General features: G+C 47.9%; 2 protein-coding genes across 4 annotated transcripts; both read right to left on the reverse strand.

Moving 5' to 3' along the window:
• Positions 1-229: 229 nt before the first annotated feature.
• Positions 230-9,465, reverse strand: atp1b2a (ATPase Na+/K+ transporting subunit beta 2a). The gene is made up of 8 exons (XM_056369005.1): positions 9,095-9,465; positions 4,797-4,925; positions 4,090-4,194; positions 3,915-3,994; positions 3,526-3,651; positions 2,717-2,776; positions 2,047-2,142; positions 230-1,750 (listed from the first exon to the last, which is right to left on the reverse strand). Exons 1-8 carry the CDS (start codon positions 9,198-9,200, stop codon positions 1,586-1,588), a joined length of 867 nt encoding a protein of 288 aa, XP_056224980.1. The 5' UTR covers positions 9,201-9,465; the 3' UTR covers positions 230-1,585.
• A 2,875-nt stretch (positions 9,466-12,340) lies between these two features.
• LOC130164266 (uncharacterized) lies at positions 12,341-20,745 on the reverse strand. Of its 3 annotated transcripts, XR_008826588.1 has the most exons (8): positions 20,609-20,745; positions 19,217-19,718; positions 18,594-19,130; positions 17,476-17,875; positions 17,162-17,263; positions 16,572-16,646; positions 15,500-16,484; positions 12,341-12,753 (listed from the first exon to the last, which is right to left on the reverse strand). XR_008826588.1 is itself a non-coding variant. In XM_056368887.1 (7 exons), exons 2-7 carry the CDS (start codon positions 19,664-19,666, stop codon positions 15,625-15,627), a joined length of 2,424 nt encoding a protein of 807 aa, XP_056224862.1. In that variant the 5' UTR covers positions 19,667-19,718; positions 20,609-20,745; the 3' UTR covers positions 13,555-15,624. The 3 variants fall into 3 exon arrangements, 2 of the variants coding, with proteins under 2 accessions (XP_056224862.1, XP_056224863.1); XM_056368887.1 differs by lacking the exon at positions 12,341-12,753 and having other exon boundaries at positions 13,555-16,484; XM_056368888.1 differs by lacking the exon at positions 12,341-12,753 and having other exon boundaries at positions 13,555-16,484; positions 20,492-20,625.
• Between the last annotated feature and the right edge of the window lie 3,086 nt (positions 20,746-23,831).

A 23,831-nucleotide genomic window follows, 5' to 3' on the forward strand; every position in this document is an offset into this window, starting at 1 on the left:
GACAACATGGCGTCCCACCAGCAGCTGCTGCCATGGCGACAAGTACCATGAATAAACAAGAGGTTGATGGCAGTGCCACAAGTGGTACATTTGTAGTCCCGGAGGTATTCCAGCTTTTTTAAAGACATAAACCAGGAAGTAAACCCGTTTGTAGTCCTTAATCCAGGAAGTATTCCAGTCTGTATCATGCCCCCCCCCCCCCCATTGACCCATTAATCACACAGAGAGGTTGTTTTGTTTTTCTGTTTAATTTCTTTGTTTTTAATCATCAGTTAAACACAAGGAAATTTTCAGGCAGGAAAAATCAACCAATCACAAACAAGTAACAGCATATGACATCATACAGCGGGACCATCTGATTGGCTGGTCACTCTTTAAAGGAAGACGATTGGTGCAGAGCAGTGCAGGTGTGGGAGGGGCATTTCAAGGTCGCATGACAGTGATTGACATGGTTGTCATGGTAACAGCCATCATGCTCAGCCCCATGATGACAGTAGTAAACAAAAACAAACATGTAAACAAATCAAGAGAAAAAAACACTTGCTAACACCTAACTCAATAACCAGCCATTAACTAAATTAACTAACTCGTTAAGATATCCACTAATTAATGATCTAATTAACTAATGAGCCAATCAGCTGCAGCAACAAAGATCAAAAGAAAGAGGGAAGACAACAAAAAATATCATGACACCAACACTGTTGTCATGGTTACTAATGGCTAATGCTTCCATGGCAACAGACGAGGTGACCAAGATTCAACATGGCCGAAGAGACAGACCAGTCGTCAAACTGGTTTCTGGACTGGTTTGTGAACTGGTTTGTGATGTGGTTTGTGGTTTCTGGACTGGTTTCTGGACTGGTTTCTGTTGAGGCTTGATGTCTGGGATCTGACTGATAAAACCAGATTATTGTGAACCTGTCATCTGGTTTCTGAACAGCCAATCAGAGCCAGCCACACCTGGTGACACATTCACAGAAGCAACCCGACTTCCTGTGATCTGAACTTCAAAGGATTTTAATGTTGTAAAAAACAAAGCTCTTGTAAAGAAGCCAAACAAATAAATAAACAATAATAAACAAGTGATAAATAAGTAAAGATAAATAAATAAACTAAAGGTCGATCAATAAACACATCAGCTGTGTGATCAATAGTTTGGTCTTTGATTCGTGCAGATTGATACGATGATCGATCGTCTGGCGCTCTTCAGTCCATCCTCAGTGTCAGTGACATCAGAGCGTGTGTGCGTGCTGATTGGTCGGTTTCAGGGTCGGTGTGTTTGAGTTAAAGCTGCACTGAGAGTGTCGTAGGATCACGTCACAGAAAACTACCAAACACCAACGATGTGTTTACACGGCTACGGGAGAGAAAGTGACAGAGTAACTCGGAGTCAGTGAACGCATCACGAAGCTGGAACAAGACTGAATCAGCACAGAAGGTGAGTCTGAGGGAGACTGAGGACACGCCCACTGGTTTCATTACACATCTGGATTAGTGCAGCTTTAACGTGTGTGTGTGTGTGTGTGTGTGTGTGTGTGTGTGTGTGTGTGTGTGTGTGTGTGTGTGTGTGTGTAAACAGCTGTGTCTACTTGTCGTTGATCCGTAGTTTGAAGGAAACCCGTCCGGCGAACTTGTCTCTCTCGTTGCCGGTGGCGAGAGTGTTGGAGTTGATTTTACACTCGACGTTGATGTCTGTGTTCAGAGAGGCGTTCAGGAACTTCACGGCCACCAGTGGCTGAGTGTAGTTCACCTGACACATCGAACACATCACACACTCATCAGTATGAGAGTAGGAGTTACTACCTTTCTATTGAATTATTAAATAAATCTGCAAACACATGGACAGACATGATGAATGACATACTGACAGGGATTCATGACCCGGGATCTACTGAGGATCTACTGACGTGGAGCTTAGTATTATTGTTGGATCTCATACGTGTCATTATTGTTTTGAATTGAGGGAATTTGTAAATTTGAATAATCTCAGTGAAGACGTGTGTGTGTGTGTGTGTGTGTGTGTCTATAGTGTACTGTGTGTGTTACCTGAGCTTTCTTGCCGTAGTACGGGTAGTACATGAGATTGAAGGTCCCATTAGGAGGAAAATACGCCAGAGGTCCGATCTTATCACTGTCTTCTCTCTGCCCGCACGCACACGCACACGCGCGCGCGCACACACACACACACACACACACACACACACACACACACACACACACACACACACACACACACACACACTGATCAATAACTCATCAATAAACTGCAGTGACAATGTAAAACCCATCCAGACAGATGGGACAGTGAACACAGCACAGGAAAGTGAACCTGGTCCTCAGGTGAAAGATGATTTTAAACAAACCACAGTCTCACACATTTACCTGTCCTGGAGGTGTTCTACGTTCTAACACTGAGGTTCTTCACTGGGATAAAAGTTCTACGTTCTAATACCAAGATTCTATGCTGAGTTAAATGTTCTATGTTTTAACAATGAGGTTCTACACTGATTAAAAGCTCTATGTTCTACCACCAGGCTTCCACACTGAGGTAAATGTTCTATGTTCTATTGTTCTTACCCACTCATCTTTCCCCACTTTGTACCTCTGAAGATGGAGGGATGAAAAGACAGAGACAAAACAGATGAAATGAAGAAAGTGAGACAGTCAGAGAGACAGACAGACAGACAGACAGTTAGACAGACAGACAGGTTCAGACCTTGGCTCCACAGGTGACATAAGGAGACTGACTGTCCTTCCCCGGTAACATACCGATCACCTGGAGAGAGAGAGAGAGAGAGAGAGAGACAGCCGTTACTCTCAGACTGTCTGTACCACTGTGAAGTATTTGATCAATACTAGTTGGTTCTTAACCTTCATGTGTGAGACTCCACCCACCACTGTTTGTTTATCTTATATCTGTTCTCATGGAGTCAGACCATCTCATTAACATCAGCTGTGACCAGCTGTGACCAGCTGTGATCGTGATCAGCTGTGATCAGGTGAATCAGCTGTGACCAGCTGTGTCCAGCTGTGACCAGCTGTGATCGTGATCAGGTGAATCAGCTGTGTCCAGCTGTGACCAGCTGTGTCCAGCTGTGACCAGCTGTGATCGTGATCAGCTGTGATCAGGTGAATCAGCTGTGACCAGCTGTGACAAGCTGTGATTAGCTGTGACCAGCTGTGACCAGCTGTGATTGTGATCAGCTGTGACCAGCTGTGATCACTTCCTGTCTGCAGTGTATCATGATGTTTTACTATGAAACTAAAGGAAACTTAAAACAGGAGGATTCTCAGTGAAGTTTTGCAGACTCTGTTGCTGTGGACCTTTATTCTGGAGGGACATCAGAGATGATGACATCATAAGGAAGTGATGTCACACTAACCAGATCTATATGTGGTTCAGGTTTGATTGACTCTAGTTGACCTCACACAGTCTGTAGACAATGAAGCTAAAAAACAACCTTCTTGTTCAGTCTTCTAGTTTTCAGCTTTAAAATTCAGGTCAGAGGTCAGAGGTGGACGTACCCGGTTCAGTTTTATGAGGATACAGGGCTGACCTCTGTTGTAACCATAGAAACGATCAGTGATCCCAGAACAGTCCTCCAACACCGTTCGATTAAACTGACAGGAACGCTTGGGATTGTTCCTCACCTGTGGAGAGACAGACAGGTAGAGAGAGAGACAGGTGGTGAGAGAGACAGGTGGGGAGAGAGAGAAAGAGAGACAGGTGGAGAGAGAGAGAGAGAGACAGTTTGAGAGTGAGAGAGACAGGTGAAGAGACAGACAGGTCAGAAGGCAGGCGGAGAGAGAGAGAAAATGAGAGACAGACAGGTATAGAATGAGAGGTGGAGAGACAGACAGGTACAGAATGAGACAGGTGAGAGACAGACAGGTATAGAATGAGACAGGTTTACCTCTCCACTGTCCTCTTGAATGAAATACTGATCTGGAGGACAGTTGTCATTGGTCTGAACCTGGTAGCTGTCGTTGTACGCTGCAGACAGACAGGTAGAGAGACAGACAGGTAGACATTAGAACTAGAGCTGATTACTAATGAAATTAATTGATTAAAGATTGTTGAAGTCTTACAAGACAAGAAGGTGTTGAGGTTCTGGATGAAGCCGTCCCAGCTCTCCGTCTCTGACACCGAGAACGTGATCTCCAGCTGATCGCCCTTCGGACGAATCATCATCCCTGAACGTAAGAACATCATAAACCAATCACAGCCTGACCCTCGTTCACCAATCAGAGTGTGACAAACCTGATCACACTGACACTTTCCAAAGTCAATGAAAGTTGTTTGTTCAAATCTTAATCACTGTTCAACATGTTGATAAACAACCAAGGTTCAGTTCTGGATTTGAAACGATTCAGGTATAATACACTGCTACTGAAACCCCTCCCTAAATCACTGTGAGCCTCATCGACCAATCACAATCCTTGTGACCCACAGCTTGGCTATCTGCCAGGTAGCAGACAGGTGTGTACACAGCTGCTGGTGGGTGGAGTCTGTAAACGGTGATCACGGCGTTTAGGATTCAGACTTTGGTGATGAGGAATCATTTTCCACACTGTCAACAGAAGTCTACACTAGTTTTTTCCCAGCAGGCTTTGGGCTTGTTGCAGTAAAAAAGTCATGGCGTCCGTGTGAATGGACGACTTCATCAGTGTCGTATGATTATTGTGTAAATGTAGGATTAAAGAAATCGTGACATGTCTCCTCCTCCCGTCAGTGATTGTGATGTATCGACTGCTGCAGGTGGAGTTAGTGTGGAGGGTGAGTTTGCTTTTCTCACCTGGAGTGGCCAGGCGGTCCTGCCAGGTGGGTTTGTAGTCGTCGAGCGTCAGCAGCATGACGTACATGGTGAGAATAAACATTCCCGCCAGAAACAGGTAGAAGACCAGGTAGAAGAGCAGGATCAGACCTGGAGGGGGGGGAGGGGTTGTTATACAGTAGAGTACATTACATCTGCTCCTCCCCCTTCTCTCCTCTAAATATCATCTTTATAATCCTCTTGTGTGTAGCCCCGCCCCCTGCTGATGACCTACATTCAGTTTTAATGGAGGGGGGAAGGGGAGGAGTGAGAGAGGGGGAAGGGTGTAATGTCTCTGTCACCCTCTCTCTCTTTAAACTGATCACTTTTACTAATAATGTATCCGTTGTTACCTAGGCAACAGAGAATCCTGCTCTCTGATTGGCTGACAGAGAGCTATAAAAATCCTTCTCGACATTAACCTGGTAATCATAGCAACAAGACTGATGATTCAGGATTTATGAACAGTTAACTACCTGGATGCCTGGAACACCTCAAAGACCATGAAAACTTCCACAAAGACCTTGAGAACCTCCTCAAGGACTCATGGAACATCCTTATGGATCTATGGTGTCTTCTCAAGGATCCCTAGAACCTGTTGGGTTCTAATGACCTCTTGATTAAAATCACTGACCAGAGCAGGTCCTTAGCCCCGCCTCCTCCACACAGTGACGGTAACTCTGACCTGGACTCGGTCAGGTGAACCTGTTAAAGGCTTCCTCCTGCTGAGTTAATGTTATCAAACGTGTCCTCGGCTGCAGATTAAACCGGCTCACATCAGTCCTGAAGACCAGGATCTGGTCCTGGTCCTGACAGGGACATGTGTCCCGGTTCCTGGAGTCAGACTTATGTTCAGTTTGTCACAGATAACAATGTGTTAGCATCTTTAATGCCTCATGTTTGACTGGGGACAATAGAAGCTTTTCTTCAAATGAAATACCCTTCATTCAGCCCCGAGTACTGTCTGCAGGTGTTGATTGTTTGTTAACTGTTCTTCTTCTATCTTATTATTTCTTCTGTTTTATGGCGATTTTTTTTTTACGCTTCTCGGTGTCTCCTGGTAACCACAATATCACAACGCTATGAACTTTGGGTAATTCCCTCAGGGGAAGTCTGCAGAAATGAGGAATTACACAAAGTGTGAATAAAGGGCTGTGTGTGTGTGTGTGTGTGTGTGTGTGTGTGTGTGGGGGGGGGGGGGGGGGGGCACTAGAATTGGGCCTCTATCACTTACATAGAACAGCCTGTATGTTGCCTGAGAGGTGAAACTTGGAACAAAAAAGCCCTCATGCTCTGACTTATACATTAGGTTAGGTTAACAGAGGTGTTTTTTCCCAGGGTAAGTGAACACATCAACATCAATGTGTAGTATTGCTGACTCTGAGCTGAGTGTGTTACACTGGATACATTGAGATTCATCTGATCTACTAAAATGCTGTACTGTTCCTTTAAGATGATGTCAACAACAGCCCTCACCAGTCAATTATGACTAGTGTGTGTGTGTGTGTGTGTGTGTGTGTGTGGAGATTACAGTCCAATCAACCTCGTCTGTCTGTTTAATCCAGATTAACACACACTCAACTTGGTTCATTGTGTGTGCGCATCAGTGTGTAAGAGTGTGTTCACAGGAGTGTGTGTGTCCTTCAGTCTCCATCAAGGCCAAACATCTACTGCCATGGTGCATGATGGGAAACATGACATCACAGTTATGTAAAGCCTGAGCAGACTTCAGATCAGTTAGGATGGTTTTATATCAGTGTGATGTTCTACAGACTGCCTGTCTGCACAGGTAACAGGTGTCTGTCAGGTCTGCACAGGTGTGTGTAGGTGTATGTACAGATGTGTGTAGGTATATGTACAGGTGTGTGTAGGTGTATGTACAGGTGTGTGTGCAGGTGTGTGTGCAGGTGTGTGTGCAGGTGTGTGGGCAGGTGTGTGGGCAGGTGTGTGGGCAGGTGTACACAGGTGTGTGTACAGAGGTGTGTCAGCTGTGTATATAGGTGTGTGTACAGGTGTGTGTCAGGTGTCTCTGCAGCTCTCTGAACAGAACAACTGAAAGATAATAATCAGCTTTTACATTTTAAAACAAAAATATTAATTAAAAAACTTTAAAAAAAATATTAAAAAAAAGATCGACTAAAACTAAAGAATAACATTTTCATCAGTGAACACAAACTACAAGACGAGTGACGAACGTTTTTACAGGTGAGGCAGGTAATCAGAGCATTTACAGAACTGGGGCTGTGTGAGGAAACAGAGGAACAGTCCTGTATCATCTGCGTATAGTGAAGCCTGACGTTTCCAGAGGCAGCAGGTATGAAGAAGAACAGAACAGGACCCAGAACTCTTCCCTGAGGAACTCCATCAGAGAATTCTAATGTCTGTGACACATCACCTACACCAGTGATGGACTGGGAGAACTGGGAGAACTGGGACGCTGGGCTCAATGTTAGAAGAGTAAAACATCAGCGCGATCGAGGGAGAGATGGATGTGGCTGTGTTGTGGTGATCGGTCCACTCTGGTTCTAGGACACCTCATCTCCCTCATGTCTCCCTCCAGCACACTATGCTCTGTTTGGCCCTAAAGCTCCGCCCACACCCTCCCTGTTAACAGAGGTGACGTCATCACAATTTAAACATGGAGGCAGCACTGGACTGCTGCTGACTCACATCAATGTTCAAAGTTACACTAGAACATCTGCCTAGGTAACCTTTGATCACCAAAATCTAACCAGTTCCTTTGACGGACTCACGGATGGACGACCTGAAAACATGATGCCTCTGGCTGAGGAAAAAATCCCAAAAACTGAGTCTGAAAATCTGACAGTAAAGAAGGTAAAATCCATGAAATCCACATGATTCAAATGGTTCTGCATCTAGCAGCAGTTACTGTGCTGACAACCTGTTGTTTATCGTGGTTAATGCAGCAGGGTTATTGGTGCCTCCACATGTTGTGTTTACTGTCACCACGGAGAAATATGTGTCATTCCTGTTTTTCTTCCTCTGACATCATCATATTTGTGTTTTAGATGGTTTTATGTTTGTAAGTGACAAACACAAGCAGGATAGTTTTCAACAGAGAAATCAAGACTGTGGTAAAAAATCACCTGCATCATTATCATCATCTTCTTCATCATCATCATTATCTTCATCACCAACAATATCATTATCATCATCATCAAGAGATAAACAATAATTCAGTGCAGTTTTTCTTTAAAGATGTGACCATGATACTGGAGACATGTATAACTGCAATATACACACATGTACAGTACACACACACACACACGTCCTATTTTCTGTATAATTCATTCTGCCTCCTTTAAGAGAGAGACAGATTATAAATAGAGAGAGAGAGAGTGACCTTCAGACAGGACATGGCTGACAGAGGACGAGCGAGCATCACTGACACAGAGAGAGAGAGTGTCAGTAGTAGATAGACATTTACAAAAAGAAGAGAGAGTTACAGTTCATATCATCTCTATTCTTGATGTTCCCTATGTATACGCTCTTTTATAACAATATCAATAACAATAATGATAATAAAACTAAACAGTTACAAAGAGCTTTACACGTTGATCCAGGATTAAAATAAAATCACAATGATCATTATTACAATACAAAATGGAATTAAACACCAACTTTACTATGAAATGAAAAACAATTAAAGAATGTATGAAATATATTTCAATATTATAATTATATTAGTATAATTGTTCAGAGACATTTACAATAATCGATCTAATCTAATCAACCTTATATCTTCATATGTGTTTTATGTTTTAATACAATAGTTTCCTTGTTCTATTTAAATGATCAATAATTTATATTTGCCTTTGATGTAACACCAATAATAAATTGACAGAGATTAACTGTGTAAACGAACCTCAGTGTCAATAAAGATCCTTCAATCTGAAGATTCAGGTCGAGACTGAGCAGAGCTGCAGCTAACCACTGGTTTTATTACTGATTATTTCCTCCAGTAATCGATGAGATGAATTATTCATATTGCTGGTAACCTGATCAATTCTCAGCTGATCAATAACGGATTAATCGACTAAGCAGCTCTGACACCGAGAGAGAGGTTTAGGTCGAGAGACCTTTAGAAAACACAGTAACATTATGTCAATAAAGATGATTTAATCTGAGTCGGTGGTAAAGAGACATTCACAGTGCCTGGCGGACTGAGAGAGAGAGAGAGAGAGAGAGAGAGAGAGAAGAGAGAGAGAGAGAGAGAGAGAGAGAGAGAGAGAGAGAGAGAGAGAGTGAACGGGACTCACCCCAGCTGGAGGCGGTTCGGCCCAACAGCTCATGAGTTCGCGGATTCCAGAAGAATTCCCGCCACTCGCTGGAGCCTTTGCGGTCCTCCTCCTTGGTGCCGGACATGATGGTGAGGGTGAGGATGAAGATGGAGGTCTGTCTGTCCGCTCAGACGGCGCGTGATGTCCCCGCTATGACGACACGAGCTTCCTGTCGCCGCCGCTCAAGTACCCAATTCAAAAACGATTAGCTCCTGAGTATTGATACGACGGATCGATGATGATCGATGAGATGAGACGGGGAGAGGTTGAGAGAGAGAGAGAGAGAGAGAGAAGACCGTGTCAATGCGGTACAACTCCTCCTCACCCAACACCGTCTGACGTCACACCTCTTTCCGCCAATCACCGAGCAGCTCCATCAGCACAGACCCTGCCCCCTGCAGTCTGTGTGTGTTTGTGTGAAGAAGATGGAGGAGAGGAGGATCAGGAGGAGGATCATTACTGCTGTGATCCAGTCTGAGGAACAGTCTGTGACGACCTACAGAGGATCCTGGAGCCTGAGGAGCCCTTCAAGACCAGGGTCGGACCCAGCGTCATCGCAGTATCAGCCCAGAGTCAGCCCAGTATCAGGCCAGAGTCAGCCCAGAGTCAGCCCAGTGTCCACCCAGAGTCAGCCCAGTATCAGCCCAGAGTCAGCCCAGAGTCAGCCCAGTATCAGCCCAGTATCAGCCCAGAGTCAGCCCAGTGTCCACCCAGAGTCAGCCCAGTATCAGTCCAGAGTCAGCCCAGTATCAGCCCAGAGTCAGCCCAGTATCAGTCCAGAGTCAGCCCAGTGTCCACCCAGAGTCAGCCCAGTATCAGGCCAGAGTCATCCCAGTGTCCACCCAGAGTCAGCCCAGTATCAGTCCAGAGTCAGCCCAGTGTCCACCCAGAGTCAGCCCAGTATCAGTCCAGAGTCAGCCCAGTATCAGGCCAGAGTCATCCCAGTGTCCACCCAGTGTCAGCCCAGTATCAGTCCAGAGTCAGCCCAGTGTCCGTCCAGAGTCAGCCCAGTGTCCACCCAGAGTCAGCCCAGTATCAGCTCAGTATCAGGCCAGAGTCATCCCAGTATCAGCCCAGAGTCAGCCCAGTATCAGTCCAGAGTCAGCCCAGTATCAGGCCAGAGTCATCCCAGTGTCCACCCAGAGTCAGCCCAGTGTCCACCCAGAGTCAGCCCAGTATCAGTCCAGAGTCAGCCCAGTATCAGGCCAGAGTCATCCCAGTATCAGCTCAGTATCAGGTCAGAGTCATCCCAGTATCAGTCCAGAGTCAGCCCAGTGTCCACCCAGAGTCAGCCCAGTATCAGTCCAGAGTCAGCCCAGTATCAGGCCAGAGTCATCCCAGTGTCCACCCAGAGTCAGCCCAGTATCAGTCCAGAGTCAGTCCAGTATCAGTCCAGAGTCAGCCCAGTGTCCACCCAGAGTCAGCCCAGTATCAGTCCAGAGTCAGCCCAGTGTCCACCCAGCGTCATCCCAGTATCAGCTCAGTATCAGGCCAGAGTCATCCCAGTATCAGCCCAGAGTCAGCCCAGTATCAGTCCAGAGTCAGCCCAGTATCAGGCCAGAGTCATCCCAGTGTCCACCCAGAGTCAGCCCAGTGTCCACCCAGAGTCAGCCCAGTATCAGTCCAGAGTCAGCCCAGTATCAGGCCAGAGTCATCCCAGTGTCCACCCAGTGTCAGCCCAGTATCAGTCCAGAGTCAGCCCAGTGTCCGTCCAGAGTCAGCCCAGTGTCCACCCAGAGTCAGCCCAGTATCAGCTCAGTATCAGGCCAGAGTCATCCCAGTATCAGCCCAGAGTCAGCCCAGTATCAGTCCAGAGTCAGCCCAGTATCAGGCCAGAGTCATCCCAGTGTCCACCCAGAGTCAGCCCAGTGTCCACCCAGAGTCAGCCCAGTATCAGTCCAGAGTCAGCCCAGTATCAGGCCAGAGTCATCCCAGTGTCCACCCAGTGTCAGCCCAGTATCAGTCCAGAGTCAGCCCAGTGTCCATCCAGAGTCAGCCCAGTGTCCACCCAGAGTCAGCCCAGTATCAGCTCAGTATCAGGCCAGAGTCATCCCAGTATCAGCCCAGAGTCATCCCAGTATCAGTCCAGAGTCAGCCCAGTGTCCACCCAGAGTCAGCCAGTATCAGTCCAGAGTCAGCCCAGTATCAGGCCAGAGTCAGCCCAGTATCAGGCCAGAGTCATCCCAGTATCAGCCCAGTATCAGTCCAGAGTCAGCCCAGTGTCCACCCAGTGTCAGCCCAGTATCAGCCCAGTATCAGTCCAGCGTCATCCCAGTATCAGCTCAGTATCAGCCCAGAGTCATCCCAGTATCAGTCCAGCGTCATCCCAGAGTCAGTCCAGTATCAGTCCAGAGTCAGCCCAGTGTCCACCCAGAGTCAGCCCAGTATCAGTCCAGAGTCAGCCCAGTGTCCACCCAGCGTCATCCCAGTATCAGCTCAGTATCAGGCCAGAGTCATCCCAGTATCAGCCCAGAGTCAGCCCAGTATCAGTCCAGAGTCAGCCCAGTATCAGGCCAGAGTCATCCCAGTGTCCACCCAGAGTCAGCCCAGTGTCCACCCAGAGTCAGCCCAGTATCAGTCCAGAGTCAGCCCAGTATCAGGCCAGAGTCATCCCAGTGTCCACCCAGTGTCAGCCCAGTATCAGTCCAGAGTCAGCCCAGTGTCCGTCCAGAGTCAGCCCAGTGTCCACCCAGAGTCAGCCCAGTATCAGCTCAGTATCAGGCCAGAGTCATCCCAGTATCAGCCCAGAGTCAGCCCAGTATCAGTCCAGAGTCAGCCCAGTATCAGGCCAGAGTCATCCCAGTGTCCACCCAGAGTCAGCCCAGTGTCCACCCAGAGTCAGCCCAGTATCAGTCCAGAGTCAGCCCAGTATCAGGCCAGAGTCATCCCAGTGTCCACCCAGTGTCAGCCCAGTATCAGTCCAGAGTCAGCCCAGTGTCCATCCAGAGTCAGCCCAGTGTCCACCCAGAGTCAGCCCAGTATCAGCTCAGTATCAGGCCAGAGTCATCCCAGTATCAGCCCAGAGTCATCCCAGTATCAGTCCAGAGTCAGCCCAGTGTCCACCCAGAGTCAGCCCAGTATCAGTCCAGAGTCAGCCCAGTATCAGGCCAGAGTCAGCCCAGTATCAGGCCAGAGTCATCCCAGTATCAGCCCAGTATCAGTCCAGAGTCAGCCCAGTGTCCACCCAGAGTCAGCCCAGTATCAGTCCAGCGTCATCCCAGTATCAGCTCAGTATCAGCCCAGAGTCATCCCAGTATCAGCCCAGAGTCAGCTCAGTATCAGCCCAGAGTCAGCTCAGTATCAGCCCAGAGTCAGCTCAGTATCAGCCCAGAGTCAGCCCTGTATCTGGCCAGTATCCACCCAGTCAGCCCAATATACCAGCCCAGAGTCATCCCAGTATCAGCCCAGAATCAGTCCAGTGTCAGCCCAGAGTCACCCCAATATATCAGCCCAGAGTCAGCCCAGCGTCATCCCAGTATCAGCCCAGAGTCAGTCCAGTATCATCCCAGAGTCAGTCCAGTGTCAGCTCAGTATCAGCCCAGAGTCAGCCCAGCGTCATCCCAGAGTCAGTCCAGTGTCAGCTCAGTGTTCCTCGATGCTGACCAATAGGAGCACAGAGAGCAAATGCAGTGTGGTATCTGCAGAGAATTAATATTAAATATCAGACATCTGTTAAAACGTTTTCAGACAGTACCATCAGAATATAATCCGGTTTTGTTGATGTACAGTAGACCTACGTTTGTTTTTTACTGTCATCTGATTGAATGAGTAAATAGGTCTAATCCTGCTGGACTGAACCACAGAGTCTTTGACTGATGTTTTTTTACTGTGTCACAGTCAGCTCCAATCAACCTCACCTTCTCATGGTCTTCACACGTTCTCAGACACTGTGGCGATTAAGGGTATGTCCACACTACTTTTTTTCAAAAGAAAACGACCTCCTTCCAGCCCAGAGTCAGTCCTAACACACCTGAAAACACATACATACCTAAACTAAAACAGGGTCAGCAGGGTTTCCAAAACTCTGGAGTGATGTGGACGGGAGGAGAAAACATAGCAAAAGACGTGCATTTTAAAACAAAAACATAGTAGTGCGGACACAGCCTAACAGAGTCGACACTACACCAGAAGTATGACGAACCCTCTTCTGTGATAGACCTGATCCAGGTAAACAGAACTGAGGATAATCAGACTGGTGAGCCTAACTGGACATTTTCCTCCATGACGATGACTCACCAGCGGATTCAGAGCAGATAAAGACCATGTGGACCTGCAGTACAGCTGGACCTGACCAGAGCTGATTAGCCTGGATAAAATGTGGACGCAACCTGACTCAGGTCCTGAGTCAGGTTAGGGTTACTAAGAACCAAGTGATGTGGGAACGCCTGAACTGTGATGCATGATGGGAAGGTCATTAGAAAGAAAGAACGTAGACTGAATACTGTAAAATGGTTTTATGCTCCTGTAGAGACCATTAGTTATCCTGGACTGAACTGTGTGTTGTAACCTGATCCATGAGAACTCTGCCACCTACTGGTGAAAGATACGAACCACCACACCTGACCAGAGGCTGTAGAACCCGTCCAGAGTCCACAGACCCATTGACAGGGACAGGCAGAAGAAAACACAGAGGTAAAGCAGCAGGTTGATGTCAGCCTTTACCATGACAACAATAACACTGAATGGTGTCTGGGTGAGATGCAGAACCATTAAAGGACAAATCTGTCATGTAAAGATATAAAATGTTACTCAAAAAGGAGACACCTTCCAGAACCTTTAAGGTCTACGTTCTGCCTTGTTCTCCACTGTGTCTTCTAAAACGAAACTTTCCAGGTATTCATCACTGAAAAGATGAAACTGTCAGGAGACACAGGGACAGAAGATTTAATTTTCTCTGTGGGGAGAGAGTGGTTCAGCTGGGACAGAGGACAGGAGGAAAAGAGGAAGGTAGATTCTCTTTGACATGTAGAAAGGTCCCAAGCAGATCCTGTATTTTAATGAGACGTATCAACTACATTGAAGCCGATCATAACCACGTCATTTCTTTAACATGTTCTACTGCGTCCAGTCACCTCAGCAGCATTTCTCTCTGGTCTCTCAGCGGGGCCTGATCTGTTCCTGCTGCTCTCTGCTCTGATGATGATGATGATGATGATGATGAGAGGTCTACATAGAAAACATTCAGCATCAGCTTCTCACGTTTGTCCACCACTGACTAGAGGTGCAAAGGTTCAAGTAAAAGACTCACTCGTTCGGTTTGGGGCGTGTATCAGTCATTTTGATCATTTGAAAATAGTGAGACGTGCAGAAAAAACAGAGTCTGTCAGCATGGTGTCGGCCTGCTGTACCAGAGCAGTCCAGATTTAGTCACCTGTGAGAGGCACAGTGCTGACAGTGATGCTCCTAATATGATGGACCACTGAAGAAGACATCACTCAGTGTGTCTGCAGCATTAAACAGCCTCTTCATGCAGATTAAGACTGGACAACGTCAAGAAGTGAAGCATTGTGGGTGTTTATAGCCAAAGATCTGCAGCTGTGTGTTTGGTTTGTGCTGCGTTTTTATTCTTTGGTTCCAAACTACTACGGTTTCGTTTTAAAACTCACATTTCTTCCTCCCGTCCACACAACTGCAGAGTTTTTGAGCCCTGAAAAAAGGCTTCTGGAAATGCTGCTATTTTATTTTGAAAACTCTTGGGATGTGTTTTATTTTGAAAACTTTGGGATTGCGTTGTAGCCTGGACGGACAGAAACTGAGACTTTTGTAAACGATGATGTCACACCCACGGTCTCTCCTGATTGGCTCTCATCAGCCTGGACTACCAGTGATGAATACAACATGATAATGAATGACTGTGTTACTGACCTTGTTGTCTTTGCTAGCAGCTATCTAGACAATGAAATGTATGTGAATGGTCAGGTATGTGTGTGTTTTCAGGTGTGTTCGTCTGGACAGAGATTGTTTTCGTTTGAAAACGCTGTTTTAAAATAAAAATGTAGCGATGTGGACTTAGCATTAGTTTGCACTGATTAGAAAACCTGTTCTTTAATTAAGAGTTGAATGTTAAGACTTGATTCTGTTGAAACTGACAATGCCCCAAAACCATGAACCAAACACTGTGAACTTTGTGAATCTTTCCTCCTCCCTCCTGACGTAAGCTCTGACCGGTTAAAGAGACAATTGTCTCCAGTGGTCAATGACTTTGTTGTTTATGAGGTAAAAGAAGCAACAGTCTGTGACACCGCGTTACAATCAGAGCAGAGGGGGTGAGGGTTTCTGTAGTTTTAACACAGTGGGATCCATTAAAGGAGCCACACTCAGGACCGGACTGGACTCATTAGAAACGCAGTACTACAGAACTCAGATCAGGACATTTCTACTTACAAGTGAAATTAACACTACACCCACAGTTAGGGGTTGTGGGGCTCCTGTGATGGAGGTTCAGGGACAGGTCTGTCTCTGTTTCCTTATCTAATGGAGTCATTAGTACTCGGGGCGCTTGCGGTCCATCAGAAGTGGACATGTCCAGTGTGTGGATTGGGAGGTGGTCCTCCTGAAGGCGCATCCTGGAGCAGGTTCCTGGCCAGCTGCCTGCTGACCGGGTAGTTCTGAGCCAGAGACTCGTCAGTCCACTCTGTTCTGGACAGCAACTGGTCCATGTGAGGCCCCGGGGCCCTATGGGGAAGTGGATATGGACTGATAATGGGGTCCCGCTCCACAAGTGAGTGTCCCGGGGGTCGATGAGGCCCATCAGGTTCATAAGGTGTACCCGTCAGTAAAGACGTGTCCTGATCCAGTGCAGTCTGCAGTCCCTGGGTCTGCTGGTCCATTTGGTACAGATGCTTCTTGTGGACCTGAATATGGTCCTGGTGGTCTAGTCTAGCATGACACAATTGCTTTTTGTGAATTTGAATGTGGTCCTGATGGTCCAACTGGGTATGGTACTGCTGTTTCTTCTGGTTCTGGATGTTGTCCTGGTCATGATGATCCATCTGGGCATGATACTGATGTTTCTTCTGGTTCTGCGTGTGGTCCTTGCCCTGTTGGTCCATTTGGGCCTGGTATTGCTGCAGCTGCTTCCTCTGGCTTTGGTCTACATGTTCCTGGTTCTGGTGTTCATGGTTCTCTTGAACGTCCATCTGGGCATGGAATTGCTGCTTCTTTTGGCTCTGGATTTGGTTGTGGACCTGATTCTTGATGTCTTTCCAGTGTCGCCCTCTGAGGACAGGCTCCAGGTCCAGGCAGCGCTGACACACCTCCTTCCCCGGTACTGATTGGACAAGCACATGGACTCCCAACTGTCTCCAGACCGCCTCCTTCTCTGCAGACGACCACGGGCGACGCCGGACCTTCCTGGGAGCCACGGGGACTGAAAGACCGACAGAAGGATGATACGACATTGCAGATCTCTGACCTGAACATATTTGAGTAATTTCTTTATGACTCCAGGACCCACCTGTGATAGGAGTCGGCAGTCTGGACTCTGGTGGAATCAAGGAGGTGACGGGTCTGTTACTGGTCTTTGACGGAACTACAAACAGGTAAAGACACAGAAGAAGGTCAAACAGCACCATCTACTGGACCGCTACAGTTATTACATACTGTGCAGGGATGCCTGAAACACATAAGGGTTTTAAGACTTAGGGGGTCAAACTTAATGGTTAAAATCAGGTGTATAATCTGTGGTCAGATTTGGGCTTCAGAATCAGCTTCATGATGACTAGTCAAGGATCAATGTTGGACCTCAGGGGTACTGATTTAAGAACTGTCCTCTTCTGCACCAGAAATATGATTTGGTTTAACTTACTGGTAATATTTTATTCATGTACAACCACAGTTAAGTGTTGCTTCTAAGATACGCAGCCGCCTGCCTCTGGCTGGAGCTGCAGCCCCTCCTCTCACCACGCTGGCACCCAGATGTTGTAAACAAATGAGGTGTGGAGTGAGAAAGGTGACATCTGGTAAAACCAGTGGTTTGGCAGCTTTTTGATGTAAAAAACAGTCAGAGTTGGGAGTTTCTGTTCAGAGGTCTCGGTCAAGACTCACCCTGTGGTCTTGGGTCAGGTTCTGGACCTGGCTCGACATGCTTCTTCTCGTTCCTTGACTGGACCGGTCGTTTCTTCAGCTTGGCTTCTCCTTCTGGGTCGACTACAGGAAAAACAAGTTGTGTGGATTGATCATGTGCAGCATATGAATCTGTCATGAAGTTCTCCTTCCTGATGAACGGTTGTAAAACCTGCACCCAGTCAGAGACCAGAGTCACTGGAGGGATCAGACCCTGGTCCGTCCTCTGGCTCTCATGACAAGTTCAGCTAAATAATTTTTAACCACACAGTCCTGAGGGTTGACCCAGGTCTTACCTGTGTCAGGGTCAGGGTTCACCAGCCCCAGGTTGTCCCACTCTCGTCCCAGCATGTGGTAGAAGTCTGTGGTTTTGGCTGCAGCCTCCCAGTCTCCATCCTGCAGACTCTCTCCGATGGCAATCTCACAAACCGTCTTCAGTGTCGTCTTCACGGCCAGTGGAGGGCGGCTCCACCGGTACCCTGACGCCTTTCTGGCAGCAGCCAGCGCCAGGCTGAGGCGGCCCGGAGCCAGAACGTCCTGCAGGGTCTGAACATCAGAGTCCAGAGATTTAGCAGCCAGGAGGAACCTTCCAAGCTCCCTCAGTTTCTGGCTGATGTAATCGTACCTCTTCTGGCTGCCATCTTGGTTCCCCATCAACTTGTTTCCATATTTACAGATCAGCCAATCAGATTTGACCTGGACAGAGTGAGGAAGAGCAGGGTTAACACAGAGACAGGTAGCAGGGTTTCTGCATGTTTCAACAAGTTAAATTTAAGACCTTTTAAGACCTTTATGAATGAAAATATAATATATTAAAACTGATTTCAAGTCCAAACTGGTAAAAAAGTAGAAAGGATATAAAAGAAAATTCCTTGAATTAGTTGCAACCTAAATGAATTTATTCACATTCACAACTGTGTGAGAGAAAAAGGGATTAACACAACATATATATAATATATATAACAAGGCCACAACCGCTCAACTATTTAAGCCCATCAACTACACTGTGTGTGTGAGTGAGGGAGAGACATTGCGGAAAAAAAACATTCACAAGTAGAGAGACAGGAAATGTGGAGGCAGAGAGAGGGGGGATGACATGCAGCAAGGACTCGAACCGGGGGCCAACTGCAGTGAGGCCTGCTTAGACCACTACACCACATGACGCTCCTGGTTGGTAGTTTTAACACAGCGTGGTGTTTGTGGACCATTGAAAGAACTACAACACAACCAATATACACTGTGCCATCAGAAAATTTGGTGCCGTCAAAACTTTTGCCCCCCTCCCCTTAAAGTTTTCAAGACTTTTCAAGGCCTAAAATTCAGATTTTTAAATATGAGACTTTTCTAGACTTTTAAAGACTCTGTGGAAACCGTGGATAGAAAGACAGAGAGGTGGACAGACAGGTGGACAGACCTGATGTGAGATGTGGTCCTGGTTCATGCGGTGTAGGACTTCGCTGCAGCTCTCAGATGCTCCACTGGAAATTGGCAGGAGGCGGGACGCCGCAGCCTGGACCCTGCAGCGCTTCCTTGGCCGGTCCGCTCCGGGGTCAGAGGTCACATTCTGATCCCCACTGGGGTCAGAGGTCATGGGCCGTTTGGACCTGGTCTCAGAGGTCCCAGTCTGGCCTGTTGTGACTGTGTCCTCTGAGGGGTCAGCCAGTGTGTCCTCCATGGACTTGGATGTCCTGTTGTTTGCTCGGTCACGGACCGACTTTCCTGCAGAGACAGAGGTTGAGTCCTTCATGGGCTCAGAGGTCGTCTCTGCTGTGGACGCAGAGTCTGTGGACGGGTCAGAGGCCAGCTTCTTACGACAGGACGCCTGATGTTTCCAGAGGTCCGAGCGAAGGAAGAAGCCGAGGCAGAGTGGGCAAGGCAGGTAGTTCCTAACATCGACTTCTTCTGAGGGCTGACGACACGGGACGATCTCACCACTGCCCTGCCTGATCACCTGAGGGACAGACAGACAGTTGTCAGGGAGACAGGTAAATGAACAGACAGACAGGTAAACAAACACACCATCCTAAGTAAACAAACCTCGATGTTGTGTAGGTAGTTGCCCCTGCAGCGCAGGTGCTCGAGCAGCAGGTGCCGTTGTTTGGAGCCCGTTGGAAGTGTGCTGGCAGCCATCACTTCCTGTTGGTCGGCGTGTTTCCTCAGCAGATGCCGAGCGATCTTCACCTGCGGACGGCGACAGAACACACAGTAGTGTTTCTTATCCCACCGCCGCTTCCCACCGCTCCACATCCTCTTCACTGTTACACCCTCCTTCTTCTCCTCCGGAGCCCTCCTCTTCTCCTTCTGACCGCGCCTCTTCTCACCAGGACCCCGCCTCTTGTCTGCAGGACCCCGCCTCTTTCCTCTCTGACCCCGCCTCCCTATGGTTGCAGTGGCTCGGCGGCGGGGTCTGCGGCCAGCGGGCTTTGTTACCTCTTCCTCCAGAGAGGAGGTATGGTCTGACAAGTGGACCTCAGTCTTGTTCGCCATGGCAACGTGAGCTCAGTCCTCCACGGTAACAGTCACTACAGTGACAGGAGACCTGATGATCAAACAGACAGGTGAACTTCAGCCTGGTCCGGCAGGTGTGATGATTTCAGGAGAGACATGTTTTAACCCGTTTAGATTTAAACCCGGACTGTCCTGACTGAACCTCAGGAAAGAGGATTTCCTTTAAACATTATTGATTAGTTAATCAATCAGACTGTGACATCATTGACTGACTCCATACAAATACCTGGCAGTTTAAGACTTCTGCATTTCTCTGCACAAACACCATACTCAATCAAACTCACACAGAATGTTTCATAAACAAGTAGTTGTTAGTTTTCAATTCGGCATGAACCAAATTTATCAACAGTTCTTTAAACTTTAAATACTTAGTCTCATGTGAGATTCCCACCGTCTCTGCTCACTAAACGCACAATGGTCGGTGGACTACAGTAAGCAGCGTGGACCTGTTTGATGACATCAGCCTGGCTCGTTGTTAAACTGCATGAAACATTACACATGGACAGGATGTAACGGTTTGCTGTTTTCTGAATGGAGTATGGGGCGAGCCCCTCACCCCGCCACTCAGCGGTGGGACTAGAACCGGTCCAGGTTACTGACACCAGGATCGGGTTCCTGTATGTCCACGAATGTTTAGACTGACTGACACTAATAGCTGGGTATGTCACCTCGTTGATAACAATGGTCAGAGTGTTTGTGGAGGTCAGAGAACGGACAGGACGCCGTCAGAGCAGGGCGTGTCCGATAATGGAAGCCTATTGACTGTCAGAGTACATGCTAACGGCTAGCGGGGGAGATGCTTACCGCAGCAGCGCTGCTGTTAGCATTTCAGGAGCTAACGTGTAGCTACATTACACCGCGTGCAGTCAAACGTAACAGAAACATTAGAGCTGTTGGCGAAGCCACGGAGACAGAACTCACTTCTGGAGCTGAGACAGTCCTCACCCTGCGAACCGCCACTCTGCTGCTCCCCTCTCGTTTGGCTCGGTACCAGCGGACCGAGGTGGTTACCGCCACCTGCCGCCCCGGAGAGGCACTACACTCTGGACGCTGCTGCTCAAGACCTGAAGGAAGAGTTCTACGACAGGTAAAATACTATTATTATTACCATCCTTATTGTTATTATTATTTAATTGTAGTTTTCCCCAGATTTACCCACAACTGCCTAGAGCTCAGACTGTGTCTCTGATCACACACTTGTTGTTCCATGTCTCCCCTCCCGAGTCCTGAGTATGAACCGGATCACAGAGGGTCCTGACGTCACCTGGACCGACGTCACCGGCAGTCGGCGGTGCTGAGCCCCTACGTCACGGGGGGAGGAGAGGAGGGTGCTCCCGGTCTCCTCCCCCCTAATGCCCCTCCTCCTGATGAATAAAAACCTCTGTGGTCTCCCAGTGTCAGTGTGATCGGTGTGAGCGCGAGGACACTATGGACGGATTACAGGTGAGTGTAGACAGGTAACAGCTGCTGTTACTGTGACATCACAGAGTCTACTGCCATATTCTACTTGTTCTACTTCTACTGCACAGAACTGAAGGTAGAGGGTTGGACATGTCAAGGTTTAACAGGAGACAAGAAACTGCTGCTGTGTGTGATGTTGTGCAGCCAGCCTGAGTCTCCTGCTGGTCTCAGTCTCTGGTCTGAGTCTCTCTGCTGGTCTGAGTCTCCTGCTGGTCTCAGTCTCTGGTCTGAGTCTCTCTGCTGGTCTGAGTCTCCTGCTGGTCTGAGTCTCGTGCTGGTCTGAGTCTCTCTGCTGGTCTGAGTCTCCTGCTGGTCTGAGTCTCCTGCTGGTCTGAGTCTCTCTGATGGTCTGAGTCTCCTGCTGGTCTGAGTCTCCTGCTGGTCTCAGTCTCTGGTCTGAGTCTCTCTGCTGGTCTGAGTCTCTCTGCTGGTCTGAGTCTCCTGCTGGTCTGAGTCTCCTGCTGGTCTGAGTCTCTCTGCTGGTCTGAGTCTCTCTGCTGGTCTGAGTCTCCTGCTGGTCTCAGTCTCTGGTCTGAGTCTCTCTGCTGGTCTGAGTCTCCTGCTGGTCTGAGTCTGCTGCTGGTCTCAGTCTCTGGTCTGAGTCTCTCTGCTGGTCTGAGTCTCTCTGCTGGTCTCAGTCTCTGGTCTCAGTCTCTGGTCTGAGTCTCTCTGCTGGTCTCAGTCTCTGGTCTCAGTCTCTCTGCTGGTCTGAGTCTCTCTGCTGGTCTGAGTCTCTCTGCTGGTCTCAGTCTCTCTGCTGGTCTCAGTCTCTCTGCTGGTCTGAGTCTCTCTGCTGGTCTCAGTCTCTGGTCTCAGTCTCTGGTCTGAGTCTCTCTGCTGGTCTCAGTCTCTGGTCTCAGTCTCTCTGCTGGTCTGAGTCTCTCTGCTGGTCTCAGTCTCTCTGCTGGTCTCAGTCTCTCTGCTGGTCTGAGTCTCTCTGCTGGTCTCAGTCTCTCTGCTGGTCTCAGTCTCTCTGCTGGTCTGAGTCTCTCTGCTGGTATCAGTCTCTCTGCTGGTCTGAGTCTCTCTGCTGGTCTGAGTGTCTCTGCTGGTCTCAGTCTCTGGTCTGAGTCTCTCTGCTGGTCTGAGTCTCCTGCTGGTCTGTGGTTGTGTTGTATTCTCAGATTTTACAAATTAATAAAGTTTTTAAACCTAAAATCCTTCATGTGATCATCTAGTCCAGGTCTGACAGGTCTCAGTGGTCTTTGGTGTAAACTTGGTCCTGATGTGGTCTGTGAACTGTGCCTGAACGAGTGGTGAAAGACACCTGAACGCAGCACGTGTCCTGGTGTTTTAGTACAGACAGTCATGCCTGAGGAGGTGGGGCCGCTCCAGGTATGCAGGTGAGCAGTCATCACAGTGTTTGTTTCTAGGAGACAGAAACAAACAGAGAGTGATGACGACACGATCAGGGTTGACTTAGAGATTTAAAGCTGCAGATCAGATCTGAGCACTTGGATCAGTCTGTAGTGGTTTTGAGTTTCTGTAGTGGTTTTGAGTTTCTGTAGTGGTTTTGAGTTTCTGTAGTGGTTTTTAAGTTTCTGTAGTGGTTTTGAGTTTCTGTAGTGGTTTTTAAGTTTCTGTAGTGGTTTTGAGAGCTGGATTTAGCTGGTCTCTTTCAGGGACACCTTTAACTGAATGAGTCTGTTTGATTCCAGGTGAGCATCACATGTCTGCTCCTGAAGATGACCTTTGAACCCTGCAGTGCAGTACTTCTGCAGAACCCCACCAGATGTCCAACATGTTCACAAGGTAAGGTATAAACCAGCAGGTCAGATCCATCTCAGATTACAAGACTACAGAGTACATACTAAATACTACAGACTACAGACTAAATACTAAATACTACAGGCCTCAGACTAAAGGCCTCAGACTACAGACCTCAGACAACAGACTAAATACTACAGGCCTCAGACTACAGACTAAATACTACAGGCCTCAGACTACAGGCCTCAGACTACAGACTAAATACTAAAGGCCTCAGACTACAGGCCTCAGACTACAGACTAAATACTAAAGGCCTCAGACTACAGGCCTCAGACTAAAGACTAAAGGCCTCAGACTACAGACCTCAGACTACAGGCCTCAGACTAAGGCCTCAGACTAAGGCCTCAGACTACAGACCTCAGACTACAGACCTCAGACTAAGGCCTCAGACTACAGACATCAGACTAAAGGCCTCAGACTACAGACTAAATACTACAGGCCTCAGACTACAGAGCTCAGACTACAGACTAAATACTACAGGCCTCAGACTACAGACTAAAGGCCTCAGACTACAGACTAAATACTACAGGCCTCAGACTACAGAGCTCAGACTACAGACTAAAGACTAAAGGCCTCAGACTACAGACCTCAGACTACAGGCCTCAGACTAAAGGCCTCAGACTACAGACTAAAGGCCTCAGACTACAGGCCTCAGACTACAGGCCTCAGACTACAGACTAAAGACTAAAGGCCTCAGACTAAAGACTAAAGGCCTCAGACTACAGACCTCAGACTAAAGACTAAAGGCCTCAGACTACAGACTAAAGGCCTCAGACTACAGGCCTCAGACTACAGGCCTCAGACTACAGACTAAAGGCCTCAGACTACAGACTAAAGACTAAAGGCCTCAGACTAAAGACTAAAGGCCTCAGACTACAGACTGAAGACTACAGACTAAAGGCCTCAGACTACAGAC

Source organism: Seriola aureovittata, chromosome 23, assembly GCF_021018895.1.
Source record: "Seriola aureovittata isolate HTS-2021-v1 ecotype China chromosome 23, ASM2101889v1, whole genome shotgun sequence".
Taxonomy (NCBI): domain Eukaryota; kingdom Metazoa; phylum Chordata; class Actinopteri; order Carangiformes; family Carangidae; genus Seriola; species Seriola aureovittata.